The sequence below is a fragment of the Denticeps clupeoides genome, chromosome 6 (genome assembly GCF_900700375.1).
Source record: "Denticeps clupeoides chromosome 6, fDenClu1.1, whole genome shotgun sequence".
Taxonomy (NCBI): Eukaryota; Metazoa; Chordata; class Actinopteri; order Clupeiformes; family Denticipitidae; genus Denticeps; species Denticeps clupeoides.
Window position 1 is genome coordinate 21,946,845 of NC_041712.1, and position 21,106 is coordinate 21,967,950.

A 21,106-nucleotide genomic window follows, 5' to 3' on the forward strand; every position below is an offset into this window, starting at 1 on the left:
AGCGCTCTGCCTCTTTTGCACCTTGACACTGATGAATGCCCATTATCAGCTCCTATCTGCACCCTGCACACCCACACGGGCTGACTCACTCACACACACACAGCGAGGGAGAGAGACGGAGAGGGAGACCGGACTACGTCTGTGTGTGAGCGGAGGGGGGGGTTGGAGAAGGATGGAGGGTGAGAGACACACACACACACACGTACACTCACACGCATTCAGGGAACACACGTTGACAGGTGATGTCCAGCTGGGCTCTTCACGGGACCGCAGCGCCACCTGGACATGGCTCCGTGGAACTGCAGCTCTGGCATTGGAAAAAAACACACGCTCCGAATCTCTTACTCACAAACTTAACACGATCAAGGAATCATTTACAGAATGCAGAATTCAGTATGGCGAACAATGCAGTTTGAGCGATCAATATATATACAGATCTACGCAATCATCAAATTATAAACAAGACAACGCAACAAAAGTTTCTTGACAAGTTTAAGCTAATTGAAGACTGATCAGCAGTTCGTTGCAACTATGCATTTATTTTTGCTGTATATAGCTGGGAAGATTTGCAGAGTTTAAAACTTATCCTTCCAAATTCAAGGCACACATGAAACCTCAGTAATTACATTTTGGAAAAACCCCTAAGCTCATAAACACCCGGAACGCAAATGTATGGACATTAATCAAAGAAAATGACTTTATTTGAACCTTTGTTACGTTTCTTGACTTGTTTGTCTTCGTTGGTGCGGGTGTTAAAAAACGACCAAGTATACAACTCCTGCCAACACATTTTTAAACATATATAAAAAAAAAAAAAAAAAGAGGAAAACGTTTTTATTCGCCCCGCTCCTGCCAACAGACGTTGTGTAAGCGCGGCTCCCGTCATGCCGTGCGGCGGGGCGTCTCGCCGCGACAGCATGGGCGCCGCCGGCCGGATCGTGCTGGCCTACGCGGGCTTCGCCGCGGTCGTCGGCGTCGGCTGGGCGCTGTGGGTGATCGTGCGTCCCGGGGAGGAGCGGACAAGGGAAATACTGAAGGTGCAGGCGGCGTTTCGGGAATTAATAAAAGCCCAGGCCGCACAGGCCATATATAGATGTATATAATGGTTCCTCGTCCATTAGGAGCTGCCCGAGGCGAACCCGCTGCGCCTGGATGAGACCAGGAGGAGGAACGCGCTGATGATGCAGGTGCTGAAGGATGCCGCGGAGACCAAGGAGAACATCGCCCGCGGAACCGGCCCGCTGAAGTGAATTATGTCCCGCCATTTAAAACGTACCGGCTTGTTGTACTGATACGCCGCTATATATGTATATATGCCCGTACTCGGCTGTATGGTAGTTGCCCTTTCCTCTCCGGGAGTGGTTGTAATTTTTGCAAAAGAACGACGTTTTGCTCTTGGTGTGATTTGTTTTCGTGGAGACAAAACCCCCGAACAAGGCAAGAAATCAGCAAATGTGCCTGTTTCATTGCCACTGATTGGTTGCTTGTCAAAATAAAAGTATTTAAGACCCTCCCCGTCTGTCCACGAGTGTCGGGATGCATTTTGTTATATTTAATGGCCCGCTTTAACGCTGGTTAGGTTAAAACCAAACACCGGTTAATTCTGGGTTAACGCCACCGCGTAATATCCAAGCTCGTAGGCGTTCGCGCAAATTATTTCAATCACTTCCGGGTGGGGGGGGGTCACCCACGCCGGGCAGAACGCGAAGGTTATTCCGCGACCTGCAGCGAATTCGCCGATGCTCGGCGGTCTTCACGTCACTCCCTGCGACCAGGCGACATGTCCGCGCCGCCGCCCGAACCCGCGTCCCCGCCGCCGCTGCTCGGGTCGTGCTGGAGCTGCCGCGTCCTGGCCGGCGGCGCGCTCCTGCTGTCCGCGGGGTACGTGTACCTGGCCGCCCGCAGGACTATGCGCCTTGGCGGCCCGACCTCCATGGGAACCGTAGCGCAGATTGTCTTTGCGTCCGGTAAGCGCGCTTGTCGAGCCCGCGGTAAATTCTCTTTTATATACGGCCTATTTACTTGTAATCTGTCGGGGGGTTTCTGTTTGTATTTGTTTAAGAAGTCTTTGCGACTTTTTTTGTCAGTACGTATACTTATGTATATTATATATAGAAATATTATTATTGAAAAGGAGAGTAAAGCCCCGTGGGTTATAAACAGCGTGAAACTTCCATCATACAGAGGTAACCTCATGTGAATACCAAGCCAGCGTGTTAATGGCGTTTTTTATTGCCTAAAACATATATATATATACACACACACTTACTATATATTATATATACAGTAGAGGCCAAAAGTCTGGACACAGCTTCTCATTCAATGTGTTTTCTTTATTTTCATGACCATTTACGGTAGATTCTCACTGAAGGCATCAAAACTATGAATGAACACATGTGGAGTTATGTTCTTAACAAAAAAAAGGTGAAATAACTGAAAACATGTTTTATATTCTAGTTTCTTCCTCCTTTGCTCTGCTTTGCACACTCTTGGCATTCTCTCGATGAGCTTCAAGAGGTCGTCACCTGAAATGCTTTTCCAACAGTCTTGAAGGAGTTCCCAGAGGTGTTTAGCACTTGTTGGCCCCTTTGCCTTCACTCTGCGGTCCAGCTCACCCCAAACTAGGGCTGCACGATTTGGGGGAAAAAGACATATTGCGATTATTGAGATCAATATTGCGATATGCGATATGATAAACGTACAAACTACTTATACCCTGAAATGCCCAGTACTTTCAAAATACAATATTCTACAAAATTAAATAAATCACAAAAAACTCTTTTACATTACTGTCGAACGACAAACCCTGGTAAGGCTAAACAACTGTTTTGATTATATTTGGCCATTATAAAATCCTGTATTATAGTTCTTACGTTTAACCAAAACGTTGTTTGGAGGCTGACTTGAACACAGGGATGCATAGCTTTGCTAGCTTAGCTAAGGTTAAGATTTGTAAACAGAGGTGAATTTCTTTAGGAAACCTTCAAAGTTTGAGAAAAGTTAACTAAACAGCTAAGAACAGTCTAAATAGTTAATGCCTACGTATAGCCAAAACGTTGTTTGGAGGCTGACTTGAACACAGGAATGCATAGCTTCGCTAGCTTAGCCTATCTTAGCTAAGGTTAAGACTTATAAAACGGGGATTTTATAATGGCCAAATATATTAAAAACAATTGTCCAGCCGTACCTATGAAATGTAATCCCTGGTTTGGAGCGTACAGCGGTTTGTACAGCCCCAAGCAGCACAAGAGTGAGGCATTTTTATGTACTTCTCTCCATAGACATGTATATGCTTCACGCCACAGCAGAGCCGACGTTGACGTACGATGCATCGCATCATGCGCCGTCTACCCATATGTCTCCGAATCGAAAGTCATGTGACCAAATACGTCACATCCGACTGAAGTGAGACTTGCAAACTTTGAGAGAATGAGAGAATGGATCGGATATGTTGCCGATCCAATCCATGTACTAATCATTTAAATTGCGTTCATGTAAATTTGCGTTCATGTAATCGCACAGACTGACATCGCGATTACAATTGTGATTAGATTAATCGTGCAGCACTACCCCAAACCATCTTGACTGGGTTCAGGTCCGGTGACTGTGGAGGCCAGGTCTCCACTTTTTGTTAAGTACATAACTCCACATGTGTTCATTCATAGTTTTGATGCATTCAGTGAGTATCTAACAATTAAATCTACCAAAACACATTGAATGAGAAGGTGTGTCCAAACATTTGGCCTGTACTGTATATTTAAGTATGTTATATTATATAGAAATATAATTATTGAAAAGGAGAGTAAAGCTTCGTGGGTTATAAACAGAGTGAAACTTCCATCATACAGAGGTAACCTCATGTTGCCAGCGTGTTAATGTTGTTTTTTATTGCCTATAGTTGCCTGTATAGTTTTAATGTAGGGCTCCATTTCCTTATCAAATGTAAAAGTGTTTAATAATAGAAGGTTATACAAAAAGAAATCACCTTCTAACTCCATACTACAGAACAATACATCCTTTAAGCAAAGTGCAAGGTATTTTCCAAAATGAATGAAACAGTCTCTGAGTGCGAAGAACATCAATAACCTTCTTGAATGTATTGTGTGGTGTTTAGGTCTCGCTGCCTGGGGAGTTGTGGTCATCACAGATCCGGTGGGGAAATCACAGAAGAAGATCGAACGCTGAGACTTTAATCCAACCACTTCAGACCTGATTTCAGAAAGCCCCACAAATCAAATGCACAGTACAGCAAACGCACAGCACTGATGCACATTAAATATTTGCTTTTCAGGCTGATGTTTGTATCAAGTGCTGTTCATAATTCTATGACATTTTCAGGATCTTACATAGAAAGGCATAACTCGTTTAAGGTGTAAATCTGATGAAGACGTTATGCGGAACTGAGAATGAGGAATTCATGTGGAGTCTGCATCATGTTGCCCTCCCGGCTGTCTTCTTTTTTTCTACTCTTGCTTGTCTATCTGTATTCATTTCCGAGGTTCTGTCCATCAGTCCCAATATGAAGAAATAAAATAAACCAAGGGCCAACATCTACCCTTACCCACCGGCGTTTGTCCCCTGACCTTTCCAGCTCGGGCCAGTGAACTGTGAACTGATTCCCACTTGGACTCCCTGGTGGGAGAGACACGATGAAGGGAAAGGCGCTTGTATAGAGGTGCTGGAGGACAGAGGTGAGGAGGTGGAGGTAGAGTATGGGGAGGACCCGGGCCAAATCCAGGAAGACCATTTTCACACAAAAATAATTTTACCCTACGCATTTTGCGTAATTAAAATAAATTGTGTGCCACTATTATAGGCCAGACACCTGTAAGGTATGAAGATTCTGCACTCTCAGAAACAGATGCATGGTCACCTTAAAAGTAGAAGTAAAATCAAGATTCTGAAGTGTTTCTATTCAATGGAAATCTATCTAAATGTTGAACATGCGGTAAATTACCCAGTAACGTACACTTGGCACAACATGCATATGAACCATAATTGTGAAATATGAAAGCATTCAGGGAGCCTCCCCCTGTCCGTCACAGACAATCAGAAGCTTTTTTTTTTTTTTTTTTACCAAAAATATCCTCCGCATCTCACAGTTTGCTGCTGAGCTTCACGGCCGGACGTTTAACGTAGACGGACTTTCTACGCGCCGCTTTTTTCCCCAGGAAAATTAATGTTCCATAAATATGTTTTAATAACGATAGGATTCACCTTGTAAGGCTTAAAAACATTTTTTACATACAAAAAAACAACATGTGCGTCGTGTCTGTCAGAAGCGCGTGACGTCACTCGCGAAGAGGAACATGGCGGCCTCCATGACCAGCACGGCCGCGTCGTTGTGTAGAGTTCTCCGGGTTTGCGGTCATCGTAGAAACACGTCGACCGCTGGGGTGAGACTGCAAGTGAGTGAAACGACACGATTTTGAAATGTTTCATTTAAAAAGCTTGTTTTGCTGGGTTGGGGGTAGCTGGCGAGTATGACCTAGAGGACGAGATGTTAAATAATGGCCGTTTTATTTACGCCTTTAGACGGCGACTGAGAAACACCAGGTAGTCGAGTCAACGGAAGAATACAAGTTTGTGGAGCGACTGATTCCACCGACGCGTGTCCCAAAACCCCCTAAACACGACGGCCCTTCTCCTTCAGGCTGGACTCCCCCGTCAGGTAAGCTGTCTCCTGGCAGATGACGCCCGAACACGAAACACTAGCCGCTCCACCAGTCACCCGGTGCGGTTTTATTCACCGTCCTCTCTTCTTGTTCAACAAAAGAGGTTCCTCCTGACCTGCCATATATGATCCGGCGTTCCCGCATGCACAACGTCCCGGTCTACGCAGACATCAAGCACGGGAACCTAAAAACCACCCTGCTTCGCAAAGTGGAAGGGGATATCTGGGTATGCATAGGCTCCTAGTAGTCCTGGTCTCAGCTTTTGGTCTGGAAAAGTTGTTGAATGTCATTGTTTGTGCTTATTTTCAAGGCACTCGAGAAGGATGTGAAGGAATACCTGCAGCAGCTCACTGGTAAAGAGCTTCCAACACAAGTCAACGAGGTGGCCATGAACATCCGAATCAAGGGCCAGTTTGCCGAAGAGCTGAAGGAGTGGCTGTTGAAGAAAGGATTTTGAACTAAAGCTGTCTTATTATTGCAGGCACAGGCACATTTGGCTTGTTTAATGTGTCATCTTCACATCTTCCTCTGCTTTTCAATATTTTGTACATATGCCAGTGTTATTTTCCGTAATGAATACAGCATTTCTGCCTTGTGGAGGACAATAAAATAATATTAGAGCAATATACACAGATTTGTGTTTTTTGTTTTTGTGCACCCCGTTTAACTTGATTTATTAAAAATATCATGTATCATGTGAACAATATTAATTAAAACATTACAAAATCATACAAAACCTTTTTAGAAAATTGATTATAACACCATGAACCTCATTAAATAATTGTACGGAGCCCCCCAAGTGTCATGTAGAAAAAATATTTTAGACAGAAAAGGGTAGTTTTGTTTGCAATATTTGCATATTGGTTCACTGTATACTTGCAATATTTGCAATACTGTGGTCTATAGAAGTCTCTAAAGCATTTCACTGCATATCATACCGTGTTTGTGTATGTGACAAATACAATTTGAATTTACATGACCCCCCCCCAGGGGACTCCGTAGGATTCACGTCTTTTTAATCCCCTTGTCGCTTTAATGTGACGTCATTTCCACGCGACAGAACACCGCGTCTAAACAACGTAGGCGAATCCCATCACTTTCTTTTTCACAAACACGGCAAGTAACACGAAGTAATATCGGGAGCAAGACGCGCGGTAAAGTATATATTTTTTAAATTCGTGAGAAACGTGACGAGGACCGAGGAGTGACTTTTTGTGTGTTTCCCTCTCTCTCTCTCCGCACGGCAGCCGCCTCTACCGGCATGGATCTCGGCGTGAGGAGAAGACTCCCCGCATGTGTCCGGACGCTGCTGACGGACATCGCCCCCCGGGAGGAGGAGCGGAGCAGCGACTGGACGGATTCCGGGCCGGAGCCGGACACTGCGGACCGACCAGGAGAACCTCCGTCCACCGAGCGGGACGGAGGAGCGGAGCCGAGCCGAGTGTGTGGGCTGTGCCTGGCCAGACCGCACTGCTACACCTGCCCCCGGTGCAACATCCCCTACTGCAGCCTGGCCTGTTACCGGAGCGCCGCACACTGCGCATGCTCGGAGGAGTTCTACAAGGAGTCCGTGTTCGAGGAGCTCAGGAGCGCTGGGATGACCGACGAAGAGGGGAGGGCGAAGATGCAGCAGATCCTGCTGAATCTGAGGCAGGAAGGGCCGGCGATGGGGGACGCTATGGGAGAGTTGGAGGAGGAGGAGGAGGAGGGCGAACCTGGTGGGACCCGAGCCTTGGAGCTGCTCTCTAGGTTGGCCGAGATCCAGGCCAGTGGGGAGGAGAACCGGGACGAGGTAGAAAATATACTTAAAACACTCGAAGGCCTTGGCAAGAATAATACCGAAGGGGGGCGGAGTGCAGAGGAAGATGAGGATGAAGAGGAAGATTTAGCAGAAAGGCTTGCTGGCCTTGACATTGACTCTCTGTCTGAAGAGGAACTCTGGGCTTTGCTGAGCCGCCAGGAAAGGGCGAAGTTTGAGGGACTGGTGAAGGGGGGTGCCATCGGCGGCCTGATTCCCGCTTGGACTCCCTGGTGGGAGAGACACGATGAAGGGAAAGGCGCTTGTATAGAGGTGCTGGAGGACAGAGAGGAGGAGGTGGAGGTAGAGCATGGGGAGGACCCGGGCCAAAGCCAGGAAGAGGAATCGGTGCGAAAGCGGAAGAAACGAAACAGAATGACAGATGCCACTGTGCCCTCTGTTAGCGTCCGTAAGATTCCACCTCTCCACTCCCTCTCCTCAAACCCCTCCCCTCTGTCGCGCTACACCCTGGTTAACGTCTTGTACGGCTACACGTTCTCCTTGAGCCTCTTCAACGGTGATATCTCTGAAGAGGAGCTGGCCCAGGACTTCTGCCAGGCGGCGCTGGCCACTTCGGACGCTCTGAGCTCCAGCCGGGTTTTCAGCACCGTGCAGGAGGCGCTGGAGGCCGGGGTGACGGCCGTTTCTGCGAGGGCCTACTTCGATCGAGAAGACGCCGCTGCCCCGCTCCGGACCCTGGAGGCTGTAGCCCACGTCCTGATGGGGAAGAACAGGCGGGACTCGGCGGGATACACCCTGGCCGCTCTATCCCAGCTCCGCGGCGCCCTGGCCCAAACTAGAAGGTCACTGCCCAAAGAGGGGAACAGGGCGGAGGAGAGGAGGAGGTACTTCCAGGCGGGGAAGAAATGCGAGTTCCTGCAGTCGTGGGTGAAGGAGAACGGTGAAGTGGTGAGGAGGCTGGCAGCAGAGGTGTGGCGAGAACACAGACAGCGAGAGGGTGAGAGGAGGGCTTTACAAAATGAGAAAAGAGGTGTGGAGGAGAGCTGGAAAAAAGGTAGAAGGAGAGGGGGTGGCGTGCTGATTGAGGAAATAAAATGATTTTAATGGTTTACATTTGGAAATAAAGTACTTAATACAGAATATTTCCCCAATGTATTTATTTTTACTAAATGAGTGTGTATATGTGTGTCATTCTATATATGTGTATATATATAGACAATATAGGCATTTATCATCATATTACATCATATATCTTTTTTACGTTATAAAACTGTTAATTCATGACCTTTCAGTCTTCCCAATGGGCATAAAAAAATATCTTGAGTTGGAATATTCTGCTAATTGTTACCTCTGTTCAAACTGCCTAATTGAACCAGGCAAATTAGTAAAGTGCCTGCAAACCTTCACAGTTAACAACGCAGAAAATGATTTGCAATGCAAATGGTATGAGTGAAAAAGAACAATTTTGTTCAGGGATGGGCAGCGTTGTGCTTGCAGCATGTCAGACTGTGACGCTTCTGACACTATCGCTCAAAATTATGACAAATAAAAAAATATGCATGCAGAGGTTTAAGCATCTGCAGAATTTCCAATTGGAAAATGGTTCCTCCACATCCTCCTCAACTCATTTGCATATGATAACAGCTTATTTGCCTCATGATCAGACAGAGAATTTTGTCCGTTCCCACCAATATCACTGTCCAGGTGTATGTTGAATAGGCCAGAGCTCAGTCTTCTGTCATTGGACTGGATCAGTACACATAGGGGATGATCCTGTAAGGGACTCTCCTGCAGTAGGTGTCCCACGCCAACCCGTATTTGGCTCTGCACTGCCTGGCATCTCGATCCTCACGGTGCACCAGCAGAACGGTGAAGTAAATCAGGTAAAAGTAAGGTAGGAGGTGTGAGACCCCTGACGCAGATTTCAGAAAAAAAAAAAAAAAGAAACATTTTAGCATTGACTAAATTTCACCCACATTTCTGAGTTCCAAGGGATTCCCCAAACTTACCACAAGGCAGTGACCATGCCAAGGCCATGAGAATATCCCCCAGATAGTTGGGATGGCGGACAAATCCCCACCAGCCTGAGACCAGCAGCCGCTTCCCTGTTGCTGTGGCAATCGTCTCCAAGTCTGCATGCAATGGCAGGGAGTACGAGCGACTGAGCCCAATTTGTTTTGGCAGCCGTTTGACAGATCACAGCTCAAATTATTAACGCACCATCTGGACAATTTGGTTGGCTTTGCATCCATTACATAACGGATGTCGGCTTTTATTTATTTATTTATTTTCGGTAACGGTGTCCAAGTGCACATTCCATATCTTTGCACATCACTGGATTTTTATACTTGCCGTGTGGCGTTATTGCAGAAATGACAGCGAGTTTAAATATTCCTTATCTATTGAAGCGGGTCTAGTGAGGATACCGATTAGAAGCAAGCAAAATGTGGGATGGCATGCAGACTTACTTGCAACACTTGGATGAGTAGGGTTCCGTCTGAACTGATTCTTCTGAGAGTTCGACTTTCTGAAGATATAATAACCAATTCCTAACAGAAAGTGGAAGAAAGCACATTTTAACAATTATGTTGAAATTGAAATAACTACCTCTTAATTTCTTCTCTTGTCATACCATTCAAAAGAACAATCCCAGTGGCAGCCAAAGGACTCAGGGTCTGAGGATGCACCACAAGGAACATGGCCTGCAGGCTGTAAGTGAAAGGAACCCACGCCAGGTCTCCAAAAGCCAACATAAAGCCAAACCCATCATGAACAATGTCCATGGTGGTCAGTACAGCCTCCTGAAAACACAATTCCATCGATGATAGAACATGCTCAATGCATGCTATGTGTAGTTACATTTTTCTCCAATGACTCGCCTCATTCCACAGGGCATCAGACACATAGAGCAGCTGAAAGCCATTTACTAGCAGCATGGCGAGAGACGGGCTGTCTCTCAGCTCCACCTCTTTCATCAGCATCCCCAGGTTCAAGACCACCTTTTACACAAGAAGTGTTCATTCATGTTTAAAATATTTAATATCAACAAATAAAGCAAAAACAGGAGTGAGTATAACCATTTAATAACCACAGAACACATTTGTTGGGGAATGAACTGTCTCATCCGAGTCTCATCCGACTGCAAAACTCACCCAGCCAATCAAACCTGGTCTGAGCTCACAGAAATACTTCAAATCAAATCTCCCAATGCGGGGGTTCAGCTCTCGTCCCATGAAGAAGTCATACAACGGATTTCCTGCATGCAATAATAAAAAAAAAACCTGTAATAGCACATAAAGAAAACTTTTCATTCATTCTTTCTACCCTTTCACCCACCTGTGTTCCCACCCAGTGCAAGGGCATGATTAGGGGCCCAAAAGGAGCGGATGTAGAGGTAAAGGGCGAGCAGGTAGGACGTGGCAATTGCACAGACAGCCAGGGGAATTATCAGGTCAAAGAGGTAGCCCAGAGGCATACCCAGCCACAAACACAGCCCGAGCAGAACGCCACTCCAACACAAGGCAGAGAAACCTGGGGACACAGCAAAAATGACATCAAGACAGGACATTGGTTATGCAACATGGTGTGTCGTTATTAATGAGCAGCCTTTAACTGAACATGACAGACTTGCTGTTCTTTACCATTGATGGGATACCTAAGCTTGGTGCCGTCTCTAAGCACCAGTCCTTCTGACACCTGCAGACACGAGAAGGCAACCATGACACAACGCATCCGAATGTTTTTTCATTTATATTGACCAATCCACAACTCTCTAAATGATAGTTCCACTTACTTTACCAACTGGCAGCAAGTAAAGGAAGCCCTGTAGGGCCACCCAGACCGCAATAATGACGGGTGCCACGGGGTCCAACAGGTGCGCAGTCGGGGGCAGCGGAGGCGGCCACTGGAGAACGCTGGCACCCGGGGATCGACACACGCTCAGCAGGTAGAGCACCGTTAGAGGGAGGAACACCGGGATGAGTGTGGCTCCTGCGGGGAGAGAGAGAGAGAGCGAGAGAGAGACACACAGCTTCTCATCTATTCTTGTTGTGCACACAAACTCTCATTCATTTATCTTGCTTCACTCACCCAAAGCTCCACCAAACTCTCTCTCAGTGGAGTGGGACAAGGCACGCTTATTAGACTTCATTCTGTTCGCAAAGGGGCAAAGGTCATCACTGAGCAGTACAGAGCCGCTACTTCCGCTTGTCTTATCCATTCATTATGGTCAAGCAACAGACAACTCGTTTTATTTCTGTTCATGACACTGAATGACTACACAGAACCCACGGAAAGATTAAAAATTATAATAATAATAACTCGTTGTTCACAGGCCATAACATATTTTAAGAGTTTTGGTAAACAGTTCGCTGACGTTAAAAGCCACAGTTCCGACACGCTCATCGCTCCACATTCCCAATATTTTAAACCATTAAAACACGTTCACGCCAAATAAATATGTATTTACGTATATAAAAAATAAATCTCCTCACCTTTATTGCGGGGTAAACAGGCTGCGCACCATAATAAAGCATGCAGCCGACTCTGAACGCGGACCTCTACGTTCTTGCCCGCGGCGCCGCTCGGCCAATCAGCGCTTAGAGTGTTTGTCAGAAGAGAATGGAGAGTCGACCCGTCAGCCAATCAGCATCCGGCACCGAGAAGAGCTGGCCCTCGCGCAGCACCAGGGGCCAATCACAGCCATTTTCCTGGTACGGACGCGTTAACATAGCGGCGACACTATTGGTCGGAGGGAGGGACATAATTCACATACGACCCGCGTTACACAACGACCTGGCATCATCAAATGAGTTATATACAGTTTAAAATTAATAAATGAAAATTATAAAAAAGGGGTACATCATCCCTAAAGTGTAATATTATATGAAAAGACATCTGGCACAAGGTCAATACACAACAATGAACAGGGAATATTATATTTTATTTAGTAAAACATTCATATTACATACATCCACATTGCTTAAATTAATAGTCAAAATAATACATTAGTATTTCCTTTCCAAAATTAATGCAAAGTAGTGATGACTGATTAGGATAGCAAATGAAGTAACCGGACGTTCCGTAACAGTAACCTCTTCACCCCCGCTCACAGATCACCTCAATCACGCTCTGTTCCATGGGAGAGGGGTCAAGGCATCTGTGTGCCGAACTGCCCACGATCTCGTCAAGAAGGAAGTGCACCAGGTTCTCATCGGACACGAAGCGCCACAGGTACATCTGCAGGTAGTGGCAGTCCACCTGTATCTGCTGCAGGCCGTATCGGCCAAAGGTGCGCAACCGGACACATTCCAGAAAGGTCTTCAGACTGATTTTGATGATGCCTGTCAGAACAGACACCTGTTGGAGAAAAGAAAAAGATTATTTGTTGTGGCTTCAGCTGAAACTTGACTACCAATGACATTTTTTTTAACTTTCTTGACCTTGTTGAACTCCACGGGGCTGAAGATGTCAATCCTCTCTGAGAAAAGCCTATGGATGTTGCTCAGTAAGTTGGTATCCATAGGAGCACTAGACAAAAAGAACAAATTTATGGATGGCCATGAGTGCTTAAATAGATAAATATCAATAATTAAATATGTCATGAATTATTTAAAATGGGAAATTAAAACATCATTAATGAATTGTATATGAATTGAATGAATTCATTCCAAAAATAAATGTGTCACGTTGAAATACTTCACAATTTATTTAATTTGGGCACATTCACCGCATCATGAATTACTTCTATCTCTCAGTCTGACCCAATAAAGTAAATGCGTTGGACTAACGCTGATCTAGCCTGTGTTCTTTCCAACATGGTGCTACCATTCACAATATTGGTCAGAAAGTACCAAAAAAAAGTACCTCAATAAATTCCAGCACTTAATGCATATTCTCCTGCTTCCAAATAGCCTGCAATGTCTCTTACCAGCCCTGCTGGAAAATCACTCGGCAGCACAGTTGGCATTAGAGCGCCATTAGTTGGAAAGGACACAGCTTGAGACCAAACCAATCATTTGTACAAGATCAGGCTAGATCAGCATTAGCCCCGCTCATTTAATTTATATAAATTGTGAATAATTGTGACCCATTATATAAATGAATTAACAATGGCACATTTTATTATTTAATTATTGAAGCATCTTTTTCATTTTAGCATATAAAATAACAGGATATTTGATGTTTTTCCAGACCACTCTACAATTTGGTATTAACGTGCGTGTCGGAATTACGTACCTGGGAGTGTAGCTGGGTGCATACCGGACCTGCTGTCTGGAACTGCTGTACACAGAGAAGGTTCTTTTGCTGGAGTCACTGCTGTGTGCTTTTCTCACTCCTTCCTCATACAACAGACCCACCTACATCCAGAGACCAGAAAAGCAGTCATTAGAAAAAAAAAACCATATACGGTAATGCGGGGCAATGGATTTATAGTACAAGATTTATAATTTACAGTACTGTTTGCTAATTTGGAGTAATTTAGAAATATCAGTTTTAATAGAAAACAATAGTTTTAAATTGATTAAAACAACACTGAACTGATAAACAATCCTGTCCAGACATGATTCAGGGCTAAAAAAAATCTACATAAAGTAGAAAGGCTTATTGTCAGCAACAATTTACATTTACGGCATTTGGCAGACGCCCTTATCCAGAGCGACTTACAACGTGCTTAAGTTACCATCGATGAAGAGATCAATTTCGGTTCACTAGACCCCAACTATGAATACATCTATTTTATTCACTCTGTTGTAGATTCTGTACACAAGTTCGACAACAAGAAAATTACAATTTAATCTAAATATTCTTTAAAGAGGAAGGTCTTGAGCTGTCGTTTGAAGGTGCTCAGTGACTGAGCTGTTCTGACCTCGAGGGGAAGTTCATTCCACCACCGAGGGGCCAATACGGAGAAGAGTCTAGATGAATGTTTTCCTTTTACCTTCAGAGATGGAGGGACCAGGCGAGCAGTACTGGAGGCTCGGAGTATACGAGGTGCAGTGCAAGGTGTAATAAGGGCTGTCAGGTAGGATGGTGCTACTCCATGTTTGGCTTTGTAGGCCAGCATCAGTATTTTGAACCTGATGCATGCAGCTACTGGGAGCCAGTGGAGGGAACGTAGCAGAGGGGTGGTGTGGGAGAATTTGGGAAGGTTGAAGATCAGTCGTGTTGCTGCATTTTGTATTAGTTGTAGAGGTTGGATGGTACATAGTGGTAGACCAGCTAGAAGGGAGTTACAGTTAGTCTTGAGTTCCAGTGGAACGATGCTGTACAAACTACTGATGATTAAAGCCCTTTAGCAATGATCTTCGGTACAGCGTGAACATTTACACTCGTTAAACAAGCAACCAAGCTGGCCAAATTCAGACTAGTGTGGAGGGAAAAATGTGTTATTTGACCACTACCTTTGGTCATGAAACAATCAGAAGAAAACTGTGTATCTTACGTCTGACCTTGTTGACACAAAAGCAGAACATAAGCTGATAAAGGGAAGGTTCAGTGACCTTGATGTGTGCCACTGTCCAAAGTGGTGCGAGATGAAGTGAAGTGATTGTCACATGTGATACACAGCCATCACCCTGAGTGAGCAGTGGGCAGCCATGCAGGCGCCTGGGGACGGTGCGTTGCTCAGTGCCACCTCAGTGGTACCTTGGCGGATTGGGATTCGAACCGGCAACCTTCTGATTACGAGGCCACTTCCTTAACCGCTAGGCCGCCACTGCCCCGCTTGTCTTTTGACCTTGTATGCCCTGAATGGTATAAAAGCTTGTGAACTGTAGTCACGGAGTGGGAGTCCTTCTTGCGAGTCCCCCCCCCGTGCACGGTGAATTAAACTTGGTAATCAAATCAGTTGACTTTCTTTATTGTAGCTCCCCAGATGGGAAAATTCCCACCACACTAGCTAAGCATCTGGTGCATTACCCAATTTCATATTAATATAGTAATGGTTTTCCTTGGAAAACCAGGACATTTATAAATTTGTACCGGTAGTGTATACATTTATACACAGCTTAGTTATTATGTTTGTAGTAGTGCTGCACGATTAATCTAATCGCAATCGTAATCGCGATGTCAGTCTGTGCGATTACATGAACACTAAAAGCTGCGATTTAAATGATTAGTACATGGATTGGATCGGCAACATATCCGATCTCAAAGTTTGCGAGCTGACTGAAGTCTCACTTCAGTCGGATGTTACATGTTTGGTCACATGACTCGTGGGTCGACGTCGCATGACGCGCTGCATCGTACGTCAACAAGCATATACATGTCTATGAAGAGAAGTGCATAAAAATGCCTCACTCTTGTGCTGCTTGGGGCTGTACAAACCGCTGTACGCTCCAAACCAGATCCTGGAGGATTACATTTCATAGGTTAGGCTGGACAATTGTTTTGAATATATTTGGCCATTATAAAATCCCGTTTTATTAGTCTTAACCTTAGCTAAGCTAGACTAAGCTAGCGAAGCTATGCATTCCTGTGTTCAAGTCTGCCTCCAAACAACGTTTTGGCTAAACGTAGGCATTAACTATTTAGACTGTTCTTAGCTGTTTAGTTAACTTTTTCAAACTTTGACGAATTCCTAAAGAAATTCACCTCAGTTTACAAATCTTAACCTTAGCTAAGCTAGCAAAGCTATGCATCCCTGTGTTCAAGTCAGCCTCCATACAACGTTTTGGTTAAACGTAAGAACTATAATACGGGATTTTATAATGGCCAAATATAATCAGAACAGTTGTTTAGCCTTACCAGGGTTTGTCGTTCGACAGTAATGTAAAGAGTTTTTTGTGATTATTTAATTTTGTAGAATATTGTATTTTGAAAGCACTGGGCATTTCAAGTTGTTATAAGTAGTTTTTATGTTTCACTTTGAAATTAAACATTTCACTATTAGTAATTTGTATGCGACTTTTCATTGATATACAAGCAAGTGCCATTTATCATATCATATAATCATATAATATTGATCTCAATAATCGCAATATGTCTTTTTCCCCAAATCGTGCAGTCCTAGTTTGATGGCTACCTGCACATCGATTGACGTGGTGTCCTCCACCACCCTCTTCATCACTGCACGCACATTTCGTGGCTCAATTGTGTTCACCCAGTCTCTCGTTTCCACACTTTTCCTCAACATCTGCGAGATAATTAAGCCTTGAACCTGAAACATGTCAAAAAGAGAGAGACTTGACATGGAAAAGCAATTTAAATGACATGTATTTACTTAGTGCTGATGTTCTTCAATTATGCCTAGAATGTGTCAAGTCAAGTCATATCACATTAATAATGATATTCAAAAGGAGTGATAACGTTGCATTTACAATGCAGTGCCTTGGAAAACACAGATACTGCAACAGGCAGGCACACCCAGACACTTTGTACCTTCACATAGTGATTCAGCAGCTTCTGAGCAGCTTCTCTGGCCTCCGCACACAACACCGTGACTGCTGTTACCGGAGTGTGGTGCTAAAAAAGACATAAACAGGCTGCTTTTTAGAAACGTGGGTTAACATCAGTCAGACACATCATGCCCAACCAACCCCTGGCCATACCTGTACAAGGAACTGCTCGTCGGTGAGCGTCAGGATGTAGGAGATGGTGGAGGTCTCGTAGTCCAGGCACAGCCGCGAGAGGAGGAGGAGCAGGGCAGGAGGCGTGGAGCCGCCGCGGTCGCCCGCGCTCTCACAGAACTGGCGGGACGACTGGCACACAAACTTAATGAAGCTCACCACCAAACTCTCACGCACCCCCTGACTGCAGAACTCTCCCTGCGAACACATTTGTAGGCAGAAGCATTTCCATATTTTTTAAGAGCCCAAAAATTCAACATAAACATGCAGTTTTTTTTTTTTTACATGATATGTGATGATTCATTCAAAATTACCTTAAAGTAAGGCTTGTTGGAGAAGGTGATGTCTTTAGCGGTGAAGAGGTGCACAGATGCCAGCACTGACTTGATTTGATTCAAAATGGATGTTGACAAAGAGGACAGTAAATCTGGTAAACTGGGCGGAGCATCTTTAGCACCGGCCCCTGACCCCAACAACGGCCCGGCGCCCGCAGCCCCGCCCACGGTCAGCCGCGGTGCTGCCAGAGCCTGCCTCACGTCAGTCAGGCTGTCCAGGTAGAAGGTCTGGAGGGCCGACAGGTACTGCCTAATCCTCTCCCTGGCAGCCTGCACCACAATCTCGGTCCCCTGGCTCGGCACTGCCGACCCAGGCAGCAGCTTGGAGACGGCCTGCAGCCGGCGATGGAAGCGGTCCAGGGCGCGGACCAGGAGAGAGTTGTCCCCAACCCCTTTCTCCTCCTGGATGCGCCGCTCCACAAGGGAGAAGTATCTGGCGGCCAGGCTGTTGACGAACGTGTGCAGCTTGCCGCTGGCCATCTGGGGGATGTTCTTGGTGGCCAGGTCTCCCTCTTGCAGACGGTTGATGAAGAGCTCCTGGTAGGAGGCGATGACCAGGCACAAGTTGCTGACGAACTCATTGCATCCTCTGTCAATAAACTCCAGAATATCTGTTTTAGAGCTGGGTGCGAGGAACGGGTTGGTCGCTGACATGGAGGACTCAGCGGGAGAGCCAATGATGACGGGCGAAGAAGCCTTCACCACAGCAGAAGAGGTCGAATCTCGCAGCTCAGCCTCCAACCCTTGGAGATCCGCCTCCAGTCTGGCCTGAGCGTGGCTGAGAAACTTGTCGCAGAGCTCCTCGGCAGGCTCATCCAGCTGAAGCAGCAGCTCCACACACTCGGACAGGTCCTTCGCACTTGAACCGCCATCCCTGCATGCACAGACATACACAAATCTCACACCAAAACGGTCAGGTTCCCGGTAGTCGCTGTATCTGCTCGTCACCGAAGGTTCTCCGACCTGAATTTCTGACGCAGCTGCTGAGCAAGCTGGTCCATGATGGCCCGACAGTCATCCTGGATTCCACGAAAGGAGGGCATGTGGCTGTACTGCTGCAGCACACAGCGGGCACGGCGGTGGGCACTTACTGCCTGACCATACGCCTGCAACTCTAGACACTTATTCAGCCTGGCAGGAAGCTCAAAGAGAAACTGCAGCTTACGCAGAAGCGTGTGGACGCCTGTTAGGGGAAACAGGGGATATGGGAGGATACAAGAAGAGTACATATGGATCACATATCACTTACATCATTTATCAGACGCCCTTATCCAGATCCAGACTTACAAATCAGTAGATACACCCCCCAGGAGTAACTTAGGGTCTTGCTCAGGGACACAATGGTAGTAAGCAGAACCTGGGACTTTGAGTGTCTAACCCACATGTGTCAAACTTCCTGCGAGACCACTTTACATCAATCTAATATTATTGCCCCGTGATATGACGTGCGGACAACATACAAACTACATATCCCACAATGCAGTGCTCCTGTACAGATTCATCTGCAGTGTAAATATTGTGTTCGACAAGGAAACTGAAGCATTGCATTATGGGATCTGTAGTTTGTTCGACACCCCTGGTCTACTATTACCCCTTATTATTTATGAACAAAGACAGCTGGAAGCATGAATGGAAGAACAATACGTTCTGACTACAATTCAATTCAAATTTTCTGAAATGTAAACAAAGGGGAAATGTAAAGGTGGCCACTGTGGCTGTTATACCAGAGAGCTTTGTTATCTGAGCATGCTGGTCCTGCAGCGTTCCACTGATCCGGGCACTAAACTCTGTGATGGCAGCCATGTTGGTGGACAGGCAGTCCATCTCATCTTCCATCTTTTTAAAGTCGTTCTTCATCTTCCTGATTGTGTCTGAAAGGCAATGACATCCCTGCATGATCAGATACTAGGGAAAATAAATAAGATGCATGCAACGACCACAAAAAACCCTGTTTCAAACAATCAAATACTTATTTACCTGATTTTTGTGAAACAAGGATATCGTGTGTATAGAGAAAGAGACTGTCCTATTGTTCTCTGAGCGGCAATACAATAGTTTTCCATCTGTAGACTATAATCATTATTGTTTGTGTGTTCTAGACTTCAAGATCTTGAATTTGACTGTTTTTCAGTCAAATCAGAACTACATTTATTCTCAACCACAGCGACTCGACCTTTTCTCACCGACCTGTGGCCGAGATGAACTTGTTGTAGTTCTCGTACACCAGGGTCTGCATGTCACTGTCCAGAGATCGGATCTGTTTCACCATGCAGGCCTCCTGGTCCACGAGCTCCCCAAGAGAGCACTCCTTCCTCAGCTGAGAGAGGAAAGATGAACAACGCTCTTAAGTTCTCAGTCACTACACTATCACAGCCCCTTGCTGATTTACATTTACAGCAATTACCAGACGCCCTTATCCAGAGTGACTTACAATCAGTAGTTACAGGGACAGTCCCCCTGGAGACACTTAGGGTTAAGTGTCTTGCTCAGGGACACAATGGTAGTAAGTGGGATTGGAACCTGGGTCTTCTGATTCATAGGCGAGTGTGTCACCCACTAGGCTACTACCACCCCACCACCCACTGATCGCAGTCTACGAGTCCAGTAGGGACAGAACCGGCCCGGTACCTTGTTGAGGTAAAGCTCCGGATCGAAGTGAGGCCCGTTAATGTCGCAGGGATCCAGCGACTCCGCCTGACCCAGGGCTTTCCCCTCTTCGTTCAGGCCGTAGTACAGCTTCAGCATGCCGTGCACCCTGCGCTTGGGGGCCGGGTCGGCATCCGCTGGTGCGGCGGTGCCCTGGTCGGCGTCCATCGCTGGGCAGACCGCGGTGGCGTGAGAACGGGGGGCAGATTGTCCGAACGACAACACGGCGTTAAAGCGCCAAGGCGACGCGTCGGTTTCCGCACGGTGTGGACACCGGAAGCGTATTTCTGCGGTGGGCGGTGCTGCCCCCTGCTGGCCTGGGCGCAGACTGGACAAAAAGGGTGGTACCTTGAATCCAAAGGTTTTGAAAATGACAAAAAAATTCTGTTTCAAATACTGTTTGTGTGAATGACACAAATACATTTTCAAAAGGGTTTTAGTGACAATAACATCAAGTTTATGCAAAGAGTAGCAGCCTAGTGGGTAAAACACTCGCCTATGAACCAGAAGACCCGGGTTCGAATCCCACTTACTACCATTGTGTCCCTGAGCAAGACACTTAACCCTAAGATGCTCCAGGGAGACTGTCCCCTGTAACTACTGATTGTAGGTCGCTCTGGATAAGGGCATCTGATAAATGCTGTATATGAGTCAATATTTGCAGTTCTTGGCCAAATCCTGACCAATTCCTTCAGTGTTTGGAGTTTGTCAGAATTTGTGTGGTTTTGTTTGTTCTTGTTCACAACACTTGAACGTCTCTCCTTGAAGTTTTTGATGATGCGATAAATGGTCGATTTAGGTGCAGTCTTAGTAGCAGCACTATCGTTGCCTGACCCTTTTTATGCAACGTGATGACGTGTTTCCTCGCAGGTAACCATGGTTTCAGAGGATTTCAGGCATCACCCTCCTTTTATTTTACTTTACTTGGCAGACGCTTTTATCCAAAGCGACTTACTACAGGAAGACACCAGCAATTCTCATTCGGTTCCTATAGATTTTGAGTTCCAAAACTAAGAGCCCTGATAAGGTCTAACTTGTCAAGAATAGAACATGCTAGGGAATTGTTAAGTGCTAGACGATTTTTTTTTGTGCAGTGTGTGTGCATGTGCGAGTGTTAGTGTT

The 21,106-nt window shown here is 45.8% G+C and overlaps 6 protein-coding genes across 7 annotated transcripts; 4 read left to right on the top strand and 2 right to left on the bottom strand.

Annotated features, from left to right (window-relative positions):
* Positions 1-854: 854 nt before the first annotated feature.
* uqcc3 (ubiquinol-cytochrome c reductase complex assembly factor 3) lies at positions 855-1,513 on the top strand. Its single transcript, XM_028983752.1, has 2 exons — positions 855-1,037; positions 1,122-1,513. The coding sequence occupies exons 1-2, from the start codon at positions 885-887 to the stop codon at positions 1,248-1,250; spliced, it is 282 nt and encodes a 93-aa protein (XP_028839585.1). The 5' UTR covers positions 855-884; the 3' UTR covers positions 1,251-1,513.
* A 143-nt stretch (positions 1,514-1,656) lies between these two features.
* LOC114792523 (distal membrane-arm assembly complex protein 1) lies at positions 1,657-4,561 on the top strand. The gene is made up of 2 exons (XM_028983753.1): positions 1,657-1,967; positions 4,115-4,561. Exons 1-2 carry the CDS (start codon positions 1,781-1,783, stop codon positions 4,183-4,185), a joined length of 258 nt encoding a protein of 85 aa, XP_028839586.1. The 5' UTR covers positions 1,657-1,780; the 3' UTR covers positions 4,186-4,561.
* Positions 4,562-5,120: 559 nt separating this feature from the next.
* On the top strand, positions 5,121-6,301 carry mrpl49 (mitochondrial ribosomal protein L49). Its single transcript, XM_028983751.1, has 4 exons — positions 5,121-5,408; positions 5,536-5,671; positions 5,777-5,901; positions 5,986-6,301. Exons 1-4 carry the CDS (start codon positions 5,310-5,312, stop codon positions 6,130-6,132), a joined length of 507 nt encoding a protein of 168 aa, XP_028839584.1. The 5' UTR covers positions 5,121-5,309; the 3' UTR covers positions 6,133-6,301.
* Positions 6,302-6,725: 424 nt separating this feature from the next.
* Positions 6,726-9,381, top strand: znhit2 (zinc finger, HIT-type containing 2). 2 transcript variants are annotated; one of them, XM_028983477.1, is made up of 2 exons: positions 6,726-6,791; positions 6,923-9,381. In XM_028983477.1, the coding sequence occupies exon 2, from the start codon at positions 6,937-6,939 to the stop codon at positions 8,530-8,532; it is 1,596 nt and encodes a 531-aa protein (XP_028839310.1). In that variant the 5' UTR covers positions 6,726-6,791; positions 6,923-6,936; the 3' UTR covers positions 8,533-9,381. The 2 variants fall into 2 exon arrangements, with proteins under 2 accessions (XP_028839310.1, XP_028839309.1); XM_028983476.1 differs by having other exon boundaries at positions 6,729-6,829.
* tm7sf2 (transmembrane 7 superfamily member 2) lies at positions 8,586-12,055 on the bottom strand. The gene is made up of 11 exons (XM_028983478.1): positions 11,928-12,055; positions 11,524-11,585; positions 11,228-11,424; positions 11,076-11,130; positions 10,771-10,965; positions 10,587-10,690; positions 10,314-10,433; positions 10,067-10,235; positions 9,903-9,983; positions 9,444-9,566; positions 8,586-9,346 (listed from the first exon to the last, which is right to left on the bottom strand). Exons 2-11 carry the CDS (start codon positions 11,582-11,584, stop codon positions 9,186-9,188), a joined length of 1,266 nt encoding a protein of 421 aa, XP_028839311.1. The 5' UTR covers position 11,585; positions 11,928-12,055; the 3' UTR covers positions 8,586-9,185.
* Positions 12,056-12,357: 302 nt separating this feature from the next.
* vps51 (VPS51 subunit of GARP complex) lies at positions 12,358-20,261 on the bottom strand. The gene is made up of 11 exons (XM_028983793.1): positions 19,967-20,261; positions 19,526-19,655; positions 19,063-19,209; positions 18,302-18,521; positions 17,318-18,212; positions 16,986-17,201; positions 16,816-16,899; positions 16,460-16,594; positions 13,672-13,793; positions 12,876-12,963; positions 12,358-12,792 (listed from the first exon to the last, which is right to left on the bottom strand). Exons 1-11 carry the CDS (start codon positions 20,150-20,152, stop codon positions 12,532-12,534), a joined length of 2,484 nt encoding a protein of 827 aa, XP_028839626.1. The 5' UTR covers positions 20,153-20,261; the 3' UTR covers positions 12,358-12,531.
* Between the last annotated feature and the right edge of the window lie 845 nt (positions 20,262-21,106).

Excerpts from the sequence above, each read along its gene's own strand:
- vps51 (XM_028983793.1), bottom strand. The coding sequence starts at position 20,152 with ATGGACGCCGACCAGGGCACCGCCGCACCAGCGGATGCCGACCCGGCC. Across the intron at positions 17,202-17,317 it reads CCAACAAGCCTTACTTTAAG|GGAGAGTTCTGCAGTCAGGG; the intron begins GTAATTTTGAAT and ends ATGTGTTCGCAG. Across the intron at positions 16,900-16,985 it reads ACGAGCAGTTCCTTGTACAG|CACCACACTCCGGTAACAGC; the intron begins GTATGGCCAGGG and ends TGTCTTTTTTAG.
- znhit2 (XM_028983477.1), top strand. The coding sequence starts at position 6,937 with ATGGATCTCGGCGTGAGGAGAAGACTCCCCGCATGTGTCCGGACGCTG.
- LOC114792523 (XM_028983753.1), top strand. The coding sequence starts at position 1,781 with ATGTCCGCGCCGCCGCCCGAACCCGCGTCCCCGCCGCCGCTGCTCGGG. Across the intron at positions 1,968-4,114 it reads GCAGATTGTCTTTGCGTCCG|GTCTCGCTGCCTGGGGAGTT; the intron begins GTAAGCGCGCTT and ends TGTGGTGTTTAG.
- tm7sf2 (XM_028983478.1), bottom strand. The coding sequence starts at position 11,584 with ATGAAGTCTAATAAGCGTGCCTTGTCCCACTCCACTGAGAGAGAGTTT. Across the intron at positions 10,236-10,313 it reads CTGATGCCCTGTGGAATGAG|GAGGCTGTACTGACCACCAT; the intron begins GCGAGTCATTGG and ends TTGTGTTTTCAG. Across the intron at positions 9,567-9,902 it reads TACTCATCCAAGTGTTGCAA|ACTTGGAGACGATTGCCACA; the intron begins GTAAGTCTGCAT and ends CATTGCATGCAG.
- mrpl49 (XM_028983751.1), top strand. The coding sequence starts at position 5,310 with ATGGCGGCCTCCATGACCAGCACGGCCGCGTCGTTGTGTAGAGTTCTC. Across the intron at positions 5,409-5,535 it reads CCGCTGGGGTGAGACTGCAA|ACGGCGACTGAGAAACACCA; the intron begins GTGAGTGAAACG and ends TTACGCCTTTAG. Across the intron at positions 5,672-5,776 it reads AGGCTGGACTCCCCCGTCAG|AGGTTCCTCCTGACCTGCCA; the intron begins GTAAGCTGTCTC and ends GTTCAACAAAAG.
- uqcc3 (XM_028983752.1), top strand. The coding sequence starts at position 885 with ATGCCGTGCGGCGGGGCGTCTCGCCGCGACAGCATGGGCGCCGCCGGC. Across the intron at positions 1,038-1,121 it reads GGACAAGGGAAATACTGAAG|GAGCTGCCCGAGGCGAACCC; the intron begins GTGCAGGCGGCG and ends CTCGTCCATTAG.